Below are 13,108 nucleotides of genomic sequence, written 5' to 3'. Positions count from 1 at the left end.
AGAAAAAGAAGAAGAAGAAAAAAGCAGTGATGGGACATGGTCTTTATTCTTTACCAGCCTGAAAAATTGCACAGGTCAGGAGGTCAACCTTGCATGCTGGCAAACACAAGCAGCAGCAGATGCCAGTGTGGCATTGAGCCAACCCTGTCAAGGTCCCATCACCTTCAGGGCATGCAGAGACTCAAGCACCATCCCTGTCTCCCAGGCTACACTCTGGTGCTGGGGACATATGCATAAAGATTTCTTAGAAGCGTAATAAAACAAGTATGTTTCTTGTTATATTTCAGGATGCTGCTTAAGTTAAGGTGTGTGACTCACCTTCCTGATGTGTGAATACTGTGTAGATTCCAGTTTCGTTAAAAATAAAAACTATTTTTGTTGAGCCCTTACTAAGCGCTAGGCACTACAAGAAGCTTTACACACATTTTCTCGTTGTATTCCTACAACATGCCTGTGGAGTTTTGTCAGGCTCTTACTAAATCCGATGACGGGGAAGTGACAGAGAAGTAAGGTGACTAACGTAAAATCACACCTGCAGTCAAGGTTGGAGCTAAGTTCGTTTGGGCCCAAAACTATGATCTTTCCTTTTTTTCTCTTAATTGTGTTCTTGAAAATAAGAGTTTTAATTGATACAAAATAGCTATACATATTTTCAGGGTACATGTGATAACTTAATACATTCACTTAATTTGTAAAGATCAAGCCAGTGTAATTGAAATATCCATCACCTTAAATATTTGTCTTTCTTCAGGCTAGAAACATGTGAATTATTTTCTTCTAGCTAGATGGAAATATACAATAGGCAATTGTGAACTACTGTCACACTACTGATCTATCAAACACTTGGCCGTATTTCTTCTATCAGACTGTATTTGTTCCCATCAATCAATCTCTCTTTATCTTCTCCCCCTCTCATGATCTTTCCTTTCTTCAGTAGGGAGCTCAACAAACGTCTGTTGGACTGAATAAGGTTTTTCTGTTCCATGCAGTGTAGCCTGGTCTCTACAACTGCAGCAAATAGATGGCGGTACCTCGGGACTAAGTTCTGCTGTCAAGTCCAACAGTGGGCTGCTCAAAGGGTCCACAGAGAACGATAATTAGGTAACCACCTCCCTCACCAAACAGTTGTGGGAGAAGACGTCGAAGGCCTGAGAAGTCTTCAGACGGTTTCACAATTGCACAGCCCACCTTTTTGTAATCTTTGGTCTTTTCACAAGGCAGATGCCCTGGGGTATCTGCTGGGCACACAAGAAGGCTTGATCGATGTTTATTGCATGACAGGCTGCTCCTTGGAAGGGCAGAACACAATAGCACTGTCACCTGGACAGTGGTCTAGTAGCTGTTGTAGGCCCGTGGCTAAGGCTGGATGAGGAGTTATCTTACAGCAAAGCAGTCCTCCCAGGCAAAAGGGTTTGCACTAGCCAAAGAGACGCCTTTAGGACTGTGACAAGGAATGGGCAAATGCTAGTAGTGCTGGAAGGGGAATTCTAGTTTCCTTAGAGTCTAACCAGAAAGTCTGGCTATGCTGTAAGCTAGGATGTACATATATCACTATGTGGCTCCATTTTCATTTAAAACAAAGCAGTTCAGGTATCTTTCCTCTTCATTTCTCTGTCTTCCTTGGCAAACATCATTATACAAGAGACAACCAGAATCTAGAGAAAATGTATGTTATATTATACTTATCCATAATATAAAATGATAATATTTAGCAAACATGAATGAGGTTTTGAAGTGAGAGAGAGGGTGGTTAAGGTTGTTGAAATCTAACACATTTCAGTGTTGTGCCAGTTGTGTCTTTCTAATGCAGGGCTGCCTGCTGCAGCCACAGTGGTTCCTCAGACATCCGACGTGATCTCATACGGGAGATGGTTCCAGCCTGAGCCTGCCTCTTAGCAGTAAATGTAGTGACCATTTATAAATGTTTCCAAGTGTCAGGCACATTTCAGGCTCTTTGCATATATTATAATGTATCTTTATAACAATTCAATAAGCTATTTTATCCCCATTTGACAGATGGAGAAATTGAAGTTCTGAAAGATTAGGTGACCTATTCTTCCAGAATAAGTAGTAAACCTAGAACTGGATGCCATGTCTGTCTGGCTCTAAAACCTGTGTTCTGTCCACGGGGCCACATCAGGAAAACCATTGGAAAGGCATCCCAGCCTACCACACCTCTGCTTCCACGGGGATACTGGGGACCACCTGCCCAATCCTTGCACCCTACTCAGCAGTGAGGAAGCCAAGAGGACCTCTCATTCACTGGGATCTCTGGACTGGGCCTAAGGGCAGTGATAGGTCTTTTCTACTATTTCAGCTCACACCTGCTTACAAATTAAGTGGGAACAAGGCCTCCCCAGCTGAGAAGTGTGCCTGCAGGGCTCTGTGCTGAACCGACTCTCCAGAAGGCTGGCCAGTTAAAGACCTATCACTTCCACGGGGGACTGATCACAAGGCAGAGAGGAAGTAACTCAGCTTCCCAAAGTCTTCCTTGAGGCTATGTGAAGAAAGGAGATTGCTCCCTTGTTCATTCTTTTCTCTACTACAAAGCCCTAGCAAGAGGTTATTCTCAGTGTTCAGATGTGGCCTCTAAATCTCTCAGCCATTGGTTTTAGTTGAAGATGACCAAGTGTCATTCTAAAACCAAATGGAAAGGGTGATTTTCACTGTGGGATTCGGATAAAAGTGGAATGAGGGGAATCTTAAGTGGCTGGTGAGCAAACCAGGAGAAGATGGCTTAGAGCCAACTTGCTGTTAGCAGGATTAGGACAGCTCAGGTGGCCAGGTGAAGGGCTGGTGAGGGAACAAGGATTGTTTGAGGACCTTAGGCAGCCTCAGGCAGTGGGGAGAGCCCAGTCTCTCACTCAGGCTTGGATTCAAACTGCCTCACCCAGCTGTGTGAGATCCGGCACTTACTGACTGCTGTCCACCCACCTACTCCATCTGTAAACAGGGAATAATGGTCAGACCTACCGCACAGGGTTCTCGTGCAGAGAAAATGCATGTGGTCACAGTCACAGTGCAGGTGCCCGGCCTACCATACACATTTTATCCAAGGTAGTGATTCTTATATATTAGTATGGCATCTACAAGAAGTACTAGATAATGGCAAAATAACTTTGTAGAAAAGTTCAAGACACAGAAAAATCAACCACAGTATAAGTTTGTCACCACCACAGTCATCTAAGAGGTTTTCAGATGGACCCAGTGTGAACATGACCTAATAGCTGTAGGGCCATCTTGGGATTTTAAGCCATGGCCAGGGCCCATGGGCCACCTGCCAGACATGGAGTAAGACCCCATCCCACCCCTGCCCCACCTGGGCTGCCCCTGTTGTTTCCCTAGCAAGCTGGGCGTCAGGGTCGCAGGGTTCTGGTGAAGTCTGAGAAGAAGGCCACTCACCGCTCGGTACCTGACCAGATAGTGTCTGATGGGGGAGCCGCCGTCATCCTGCTTGATCAGGTTCACTTTAATAGAGTTTCCATCCTCTCCCATCTGCCCTTCGAGCTTAGGTGCACTGGGTTCCCCTGAAACAGCCAGTTAATTCACATGAAATTCCCATCCACAGAAGGAAAATCCAGCCCATCCGAATGGGATGGAGTGACAGGGTGGGGCTGGACACTTTTCTCGCTTTCTCAGAAATTCAAATGGTTAAAAAGCAATAAATATAAAACTGAATTCCAGGTAGATGCCTCAGAATGAGCCCAAACTGAGAGTGCCTCTTGGGAATGTTCTCGTAAATAGCGTTCCTATGAGCAGGGTCCTTTGAGCATTTTAAGAATAGGCTTTTTTTTTTTTTCTGTCTCTCTCACTGGTACTTATGTTTCCTTTTAGTTGCTCTTATAACTGAAGATTTAATTTTTATAAACCTGACACATCTTGAGGAACAGCCTGAAATAGGAGAAAATACAAGTGTTTGAGTAGGAAACTCCCATCCATAAAATTATTTTGCAAAACAGCCCAGTTTCTTGCCGGGACACGTCACTCACCCCTGGGGCTAGGAGGCCTGATCTCTAGTGGGAGTAAATAATGCTGCATTCTTGGGACTGGCTTTTCATGAATGACATTTTATTACTCAGACTCATTAAAAAAATAAGAAGTTTCCGGTTGTGATTAAATAAAGCACGACTTGCCCTAGGCAAGTTTTTTGTAAGTATCCTTATGGCTCTTACGCAAGTTTCCTGTAAGTATCCACTTATGGTTCAAATGAGTGAGTGCTAACCCTCACACTTTAATGTGTTAAAGTGACAATCAGTGCAGGCTTTTTCTTTGTAAGAGGAGAGACAGAAAAACGTCTTTAGCATTTCTCAACAGAAAAAAAGTTGTTTCTTGATTTGCAATACACACTCAGCTTGTAGCACTGTGAATCCAAGGTTGAGAAGGAAGATGAACTTGCATGTGACAAACTGCTAGGGCTAGGATGGTTCTCCAGTGAGGAAGGCACTAATTTACTTTAAAAGAAACAATTGCATTAATATATGCTCAAAGTAATAAGGTGAGAGGACATCTCACATACAAAGTTAAAATGAAGATCTAACACACCGGGGAATCCTGCACTTCTGCGAGGAGCTATCTCTGCATCTATTTCATAACCTCAGAGAGAAAACTTGGAGAGGCTACAAAACAGTTACCTTCTGGGTGGGTCACTCTGGCTTGCTCTCTGGAAAACAGAATCACAGACATGTGACAGAAGAGCCACAAAACGGCTTGTCACCAGGGCTTGGATCTAAGCACCTAAAACTGCACCACTGGCCATTTATTAGATGGCTACAGGCACAGTTAGTGTCACGCCTCACTTCTCTTTCAGCTACTCTGGGAACTACCTTCCTTCGATACAAGGAGGAACCAGACAGAAGGCTAAGGAAGAGGCCACTGCTTATTATCGCAGGGCTAGCAGCAGGCGGATCACTTGGGCACTTGTTAGAAATGTAACCAGATCCTTCCAGTGATCTGTGTGCACATTTAGGTTTGACAAGTAGCAGTAACAGGGATAGATTAAAAGCTACAACAGGGAGGATGCATAATGTCAGGAGGATGTTTAGGAAAGGTTGTGCTTATTATTTGTTTTCTTAGATCAATAATTAAGGAAAAATACAAATAGGAATAAAAAGATGAATGGATTTCAGGCAAAGACCCATCTTGTTTTAAAGCCACTATCTAGCTCTGGGCCACAGCTATTCAGTGGAAAATAGGTAGAAATCTGGTTTAGACATGTCAAGGTATTTAGGCTTTCCAAATTCCTTTGGACTGTCCCAAGTCCTAGACAATACATCAGTTATGTCTACATCATTATAGATATCTAGCGCTAAAAAGCGACTCAAAGTGGCATAGATTTTAGATCAGGGCAGGAGCTCTGTGTAGATTCAGAAATGCTGAACAAACAGAAGGAGACACAGGAGAACTTTACAAATTGTATTCTCTGATTAAATTGGGGTGACCAACTCATCCCGATTAGCCTGGAACATTCCAGGTTTTAGCACTGCAAGTTCAACATCCTGGGAAACCCTTCAGTCCCAGGCAAACTGGAATGGTTGATGACCCTAGACCTACTGCAAATGAACATAATTATTCTAACTTTGTCCACTCAGAATCACAACACTGGCTCTGTGCTGAATGGTCTACCTGCCCTAGCGTGGAGGGGATTTTTACAGGCAGCATCAGAGGCCCTTCCAACACGCCCACTAGGCAAGGACTGCGTCCTTCTCCCAAGGCCTCCTTTTAGGGATCAGTCGACTGGGGCTTCTCTGGCTGCACATTCCTAATTAGTTCCTCTTGAAATTGAGCAGTGTGAGTTTTCAAGGCTGAATCAATCCTGCAAAATGCTGTCTCCGAACTCTGTATCACGGGGGGTCTGTTGCTTCGATCAAGTTTCACTCCACATTTGCAAAATATGGGCCCTGAATTGGATGCTCTTTAGGGCTCCTTCCAGCTCTGCCGTCATGTGAAACAGTGACAGCCACTGCCCTAGCACAGACTGCCAACTATACCTGGGCTGTTTCTCATGACATTGTGGGAAACAGAACACAAAATACAAGACTTTCAGCCAATTTTAGGGAGATGCACTCCAAGGTCAACAATTCCACATCTCTAAGGCAGAAAGTTGTTAACTTTTTGCTTTAAAATGTTGAAAAAGTTATCTCAAAAGTTTTATCTTTGAAAAGAGACTCCCAAGTCTCTTCAAAGACCTAAGAATAAAAGTCTCTCTGGGGAATCCTGCAGAAACCAACTTCCCTGATGAAAGTACTCTCTTATCTTTAGATTTCTTTCAGAAAAAATTTTAATTTGAATCAGAGAAAAACCATCAAAATCTATACCATAGTTAGAACACAGTTCCAACATTTGACATAGTTAGAACACTGTAATTTGCTATCATTGTATCTGAGTGACTATCAGTACTCTGATATGTGTGTATTATTTTCTCATAGAATTTAGAGCATTTTATATTATATAATAATATTGGCTGGGCGTGGTGGCTCATGCCTGTAATCCTAGGACTTTGGGAGGCTGAGGCAGGTGGATCACTTGAGGTTAGGAGTTTGTGACCAGCCTGGCCAACATAGTGAAACTCAGTCTCTACCACAAAAAAAAAAAAAAAAAAAAAATGGCTGGGTGTGGTGGCATGTGCCTGTAATCCCCGCTACAGCTACTCGAGAGGCTGAGGCACAAGAATCACTTGAACCCGGGAGGCAGAGGTTGCAGTGAGCCAAGATCGTGCCACTGCACTCCAGCCTGGGTGACAGAGTGAGATCTTGTCTCAAAAATAAAATAAAATAAAATTTAGGTTTATTATTTAGAGTGCTCTACCTATGATTTATTCAACAGACGTGTACTGAGTATCTACTAGGTCCCAGGTAGTCTATTAGGCACTGAAGTCTCAAAGGTAAATAAGACACAATTTTGTTTGCCAGATGAAAAAACTAAGTTATGATTAATTCTTTTAAAAGATGATGGGGCCCTTGGACAGATACATAATGCTTCCTATGACCTTTTTTTTTTTTTTGAGATAGGGTCTTGCTCTGTCATTCAGGTTGAAGTGCAGTGGCACAGTCATAGCTCACTGCAGTCTCAATCTCCGTGACTCAAGTGGTTCACTCACCACAGCCTCCGGAGTAGCTAGGACCACAGGCGCATGCCACCACACTTGGCTAATTTTTAAAGTTTTTGTAGAGATGGGGTCTCACTGTGTTACTGAGGCTGGTCTTGAACTTCTAGGCTCAAGTTATCCTCCCACGTTGGCCTCCCAAAGTACTGGGATTATAGATGTGAGCACCTGCACCCAGCCTATGACAGTATTTCTACAGGAAGATCATATTCAACTAATATCACAGAGATTTGGACCCATTTGGTGGCTCTGTAACTTGCTGTGAGTACATGAAAATATGCAAAGAGCAATTGTTTAATCAAGTGTCTTATCTTCCAGTGTTCACTGTCAGCGAATTCTCTTAAAGATTAGAAATGGGGTTAGAGAAACTTTCTTAGGCTTTCTGCACAAAGCCATGTCTGATGAGGGAGGGGCTGTGGCGGGAGAAAAGGGACCTTTCCGTTCAGGAGGCTGACTGCTATATCGAGCACATTAGCAGAAGAAATGCCTGAGAGAGTCCTGATGTGCACTGTGTTCTGAGATGGCTGCTCTGATTGAAATCATTATGAATAATTTCAGTAAAACCAATATTGTAATTATTTGTAAATGTTGGTTTGCGATTCAGCAGCAATCGGCAGGTTGCTCCCAGAAGACCCCTGGTGTTAATTACACCCTTGGAGTTTAGCTTTAGCCATGAGTCAAATGTTCCCCCCAAAATGTATTATGTAAAGACTACACCAATGGAACATTAAAAAGAAACTTTGCCAATAACAAATATAAAGTATTGTGCAGTTCTGTTATTTTCTAGCAGGATGTGAATCATGAACCCAAGAAAGAAAGAACGTACCATAGAGGCCACATACAGTCAGATATATCATAGAAAGGTCCTATGAAATTCTCCCTTAGAAACCACAATTGAAATGTATATTTCTGGCCATGCCTATCACAGGTTCTCTGTTTGTAATTACTGTGCTACTGTACCCTTAAATCTGAATCGGCTTTATGCCCTTCCTCTCATCAGCACAAGCCCCAGGAATTAGAAAACTCCGGCTGGATATCTGAATTCCACAACAAAAATTGTAGCAAATCCAGGGTACTTAGACAGCACTGGTGAATTTTAGCAGGAAACAACATTCTATTTCTCTCTCAAAGGAGCCCAAACACCAAGAGTTAGCTGTGTCTTCTGAATGAAAGGCTGGGGTGCCAAACAGGCATCCTCAAGAAAGCCTCTATCTGGGGCTGGGCACAGAGGCTCATGCCTGTAATCCCAGCACTTTGGGAGGCCAAGGCGAGTGGATCACCTGAGGTCAGGAGTTCAAGACCAGCCTGGTCAACATGGTGAAACCCTGTCTCTACTAAAAAAAATAAAAAAATTAACTGGGCATGGTGGTGCCTGTAATCCCAGCTACGCAGGAGGCTGAGGCAGGAGAATTGCTTGAGCACAGGAGGTGGAGGTAGCAGTGAGCAGAGATCGTACCACTGCACTCCAGCCTGGGTGACAGTGAGACTCAGCCTCAAAAAAACAAAACAAAACAAAACAAAAAGCCCTCCATCTGTGTTCTCTATTCATCCACTTTGTTTTCTCTCTCATAGAGATCTGCACAAAGTTTCAGGTGTCTGAGCATAAACCCGTGATAAATGTGGGGCTTGCATTACAATCTTTTACTTTTCCTATCAAATAAGACTGTCTAGTTTTAAAAATACTGTTCATTTTGTTTGTCCTAACTCCTGCCTCATTTGGGTGATTATTTCTTCCAAGCAATTTGAAACTTGTGTTATATATACCTTTTTAGTCTTAGTTTTTGAAAAGTCCAAAATGTATGACTTAGCTATTCAAATATGATGCCTATTTACTTTTTCCAAGTCAGAAACATTACAATTACATCCAGAGGTTAGAAACGTGGCTGGTCCTTAGGGCATCAGCAAATTATCTGAGGGAATCAGGATTTAGCGTTATTAGACCACTAACTCTCTTTCCTGAAACAAAGCTCTTAGCCCTTGACACCAAACAAAAGAATCGGATGTGATCTATGTTGTATACATTCTTGGATCCTCACGACTCTCCCTGGTACCTCTTTTGGTAACCTACCTGGCTATTCTAGGGATGCCGAGTGGCTTTTGGACAGTCCCGAAGAACAGCCTGGCAGTGTAAGGGTGGGTATTAATTTGTCTTTGGCATTGTTCCTGCTAGATGAAGCTTTTGGAGTAAAGTTTTTTTTTTTTTTCCCCCTGGACCCTTTTGTCTTCAGCATTACGGCTTTGCTTGTGCCTGAGTGACCAGAATCTTTGCCATCCTAGTCCCTGGCTCCAGGGAGCCTCGGGATACACAATGAGTGAGTGTGGGTATGGCCAGTTCCCAGCTTGCAGAGCAAGGATGCTGAGCTCCCCACGGCCACACTCACTAAGGCATCTGGTCTGTAAATCCTTTCCAGCACCAGTTTCCTGAGGAATTATGATTGTGAGAGTGCGTGTTGGGGTGGGGCGGTAAATGGCAGCACGAAGTACAAATTAAACAGCAACCAATGAGCTCTGACAGACTGAACCACAAAAATACCAGTTCCCTTCTCGCGGGTGTCATGAAAACACCAACAGATTAATTGGTCAATTATCTTTGTTTCATCATCCTAAAAGGAAAATATGACCAGGAAGGTATGGCTTGTGGTTATGGGGCTGATCCAGGCTGAGGAAGTTATGACAGAAATAACTGCTATCACCGACAGTTAACTCGGCTCCTGCCTCCAAGGCCACAAGGGGGGCTCGTGTCCGTCTTCAGCTCTATTTCATGGACATTAGATTGGTTATGAAGAAGAATGTGGCTCCTGGGGAATTTCAGCCCTCATACTGGTGACCCTAAGGGAACTGTCAGTTTCCAAGGCCAGCAGCAGCCCACAGTCCCTGCCCACAGGATTCGGCCTGACACACCTCACTGCCTTTTTCTTCAGCCCCTTCCCACTGACTCTCTACCCTGGGAACCTCCAGTGCAGGGAATCCTTAGAGGTAAAGGCAATTAGAGCAGAAACCCTGGTGAAAAGTCTGTGTCGACCTGCCAGAGATCGTGGCAATCCAGACACACAGCTGTAAAAAAATAAAGGAGGGAGTGGAAGGGGTGGTTAGTGATGTTTTCAATCTAAGAAGGAAGAGTGGGTGTTAAAGAGCTTAGCTCATCAGAATCAGCATTTCCTAGTACGAGTCAGTGTCAGTAGCTAAAGAAAAAAAAAATATCATTATGAATGGCTGGGGAAGGAGTCATGCTCAGTCATGCAGCACACAGACAGAGGGGTGCAGGGGGCTTCTCATCTCACGCATGCTGCTGGTGGGGAGTCCCATTTACACGGAGTCCTCAGTAGCTGGTGGACAAAGCCACGGCTCCGTGGAGTCATTGGAGGAAGCCCTGCAGTGACATGATGCCATGACCTTAGAAATCAAAGTTTGCATCCTCACTTCTTCTTTTCTGGGACAGGTGTCTAAACTTATCTGTCACAGTCCTCTACAGGCCAAGCCCTGTAGGCTCAGGGGCCAAGTAACCATAAAGGATGGGGCTCAATCCCTGTTATAACCTCCCTTCTCCTTCTGAGTCGCTACACTTCATGCAGTGCTGCTGGATTCTGTAAACACTGCCCCGCTGAACTCAGGTAGATGGAGCATCCAGCTTATGCTGCGCATATCCCAGGCAGTTTTCTTTTTTTGAGGGGGTGCAAGGTGGACAGGGAACATCAGATGTCACCAACTGTTGGGTGTACAACCCACTGACAGCAGAAAGTCCCCCCTTACTCCTCTGCTTACTTTCACCTTTCTCATTTAGGCCCAATTCAGCTTAAATCTTTGCTAATATCCAGGGAGAGGAGGTGATAACTGTCCTTAACTAAGCTTTATTGTTCTCCTCCATGAATTTTATTGGCCCTGACCTCTCCATTCCCTTAAATTTTATTGTTCAAGGCCAGCTCCTGCTGCCTACGGGCTCACCTGAATAAGTCCTCAGTTTGCCCCCTTGCAGATGGCAGGAGAAGGTCCGTCATGGATGAGGACATGGTTCCAGGAAGGGGTAATCACAGCTTTGGAATTCTCTAAGGCCCTCAGTGATTTTTTTTTTTTTTTTTTTTTTTTTTTTAGTACTGGCCACATTTTTTACCAACAGCCAAGACGACTGCTAAGGAATGTTTCTACGGCAACTGCAGAAAACATCTTTAAACATTTCTTGCCCTGGCTTAAAATGTCTGGAAGACATCTCTCTTTAGAGGAGTGAATTAGTGTCTACCTTATTAACATTGTGCTTTGTTTCGCTCCAAATTATAGCATTGCACAGAAATGACCAAGCTTGTTTTTTAAAAAGAAATGAATAGGTTTCAAATTCAACATCCAGTAACTGCTCACATTTAAGATTTCATGGGGAAGGCCCAGATCTTTTTCCAGAACATCAGCTACTGAACAGTCATCACAAGTCTGAAAAATATCTAGTCTTGCTGATGGTCAACCTTTGGGAAATCATGAAAATACAATATTTTGGGTGGGATCTGTAGTTTAGAAAATCTTAAGCTCTCTATATTCTCTGTCCTAAGACTTGCATATTCAGATGATTTTTAAAGGTAAGCCCAATTTATTGGCATGGACTGCATCAGATGTTCTGCTTCTGGGACAATCCCACCTTATTTTGTACAATGTCAACACCCAGTATCTCCTTTTTGGAAATGAAGATGGCTCACAGGCAAGTCCAGGAGTCTGGCTGTAAATGGGACTGCACTGGGGCCAAGCTGACATCCCTATAAAGCTGAGGTGCTCAGAGATGGGAAATGTGGAGGGTGAACGAGAGGGAAGGTACACAGGGCTAAACACACAGGAGGAGAACGAAACACAAGAACAGACCAGGAACAAAGGACATGCGAGACCAGCTGTTGACGGTTTTGTCTGTGTGGATGTCGCCCAATCAGTTCTCAGAGAAGTGAGGTCAAACAGGGACCCCTTGCATGCATGGGCACACCGGGGGTTACTGGTGTTAGTTTTGCTTTCGTGATCCATGTAGCCCATGTCTCAGGGTGTGATTTGAAGTAAAACATTTCAGTTAGGAGAAAACTGAATGCACATGACTCGAAGGGCAGGTTCTGAATAGGTGTTTGATTTTAGTGAGGGAAGCTGTGAGCAGAGGCTTCCTTCTCTCTTTCTGGTAAGCGAGAAATGTTTTAATGAGGTTGTGACAGTCACAATATTAACTAATTATTTTGTCATTGCTATGCACTTAATTAGGCTATAATTTTATTTCCTTTGCTGCAAGGGTCAATCATGTGTTTCTTGATTACACGGAGATCTCCAGTCATGGTAATTACCAAGTGACTTTTGCTTTGATTTTCTCCCCCTCCCTGGGGGAGGGCCATTCTTAAAAAGTGACACCTCGGTAATCACAGCCAAACTGCTCTAATCCGAATTCTTAAATCTCTTATTTCAGAACGTCCTCAATGTGCATGAATTTTATGAAGCACTCTCATTGGGTTTTGAACAGATACAACCTTTGCAATTGATATATTTCACTCTGTAGCATTTCAAGGTTGTAAACATTTTCACAGGAATGTGACTCATTTTAGAACAACTGTGGTCTTTAGAACTACCGGATAAAGTTAAATAACAATGCTATAAAGCTAATTTGCCAAACACCTTTCTAGGAAATAATTTTTATGAACCATCTGGTAAAAATTCAGTTTGCAAACTGTGCTGTGGCTAATGTGGGTTGACTGTAGAGAACAGTTTGTGTGACCAAATTTCTTGAAGCAAAATACCAAACCAAAGGTTGTTGTGATATCAAATTGTCATGTCAAGTTTGCAAGGAATGATGAATTCTGGATGTGAATTGAGAACCAGAGGAAATCTCTCAAATGGCTTTGCTTGGGAAATCTGAGACAGGAAGAAATGGGTGTGCCCTACGTGCCAGGCTGTGGTCCCAGATTTATTTCACTAATCAGAACAAAGAGTTTTACCTTCTGTTCACCAGCGTGGACGACATCATCAGCACCATGCAAGCCACATGACAAAGTCACATGA

The 13,108-nt window shown here is 43.5% G+C and overlaps 1 protein-coding gene across 3 annotated transcripts in view; it reads right to left on the bottom strand.

Annotated features, from left to right (window-relative positions):
* NCAM1 (neural cell adhesion molecule 1) overlaps positions 1–13,108 on the bottom strand; it is a 313,585-nt gene that overhangs the window by 19,146 nt on the left and 281,331 nt on the right. For 2 of the 3 annotated variants that reach the window (XM_031936706.1, XM_023208250.2), the window contains exon 15: positions 3,403–3,527. In XM_031936706.1, coding sequence (XP_031792566.1) covers positions 3,403–3,527 — 125 coding nt within the window. Of the gene's footprint in view, positions 1–3,402; positions 3,528–13,044; positions 13,048–13,108 lie in introns of all 3 variants that reach the window. The other variant, XM_023208249.2, reaches the window with a different exon arrangement.

This window comes from Piliocolobus tephrosceles, chromosome 13, assembly GCF_002776525.5.
Source record: "Piliocolobus tephrosceles isolate RC106 chromosome 13, ASM277652v3, whole genome shotgun sequence".
NCBI classification, from domain to species: domain Eukaryota; kingdom Metazoa; phylum Chordata; class Mammalia; order Primates; family Cercopithecidae; genus Piliocolobus; species Piliocolobus tephrosceles.
This window is presented reverse-complemented; position numbering and strand designations above follow the sequence as displayed.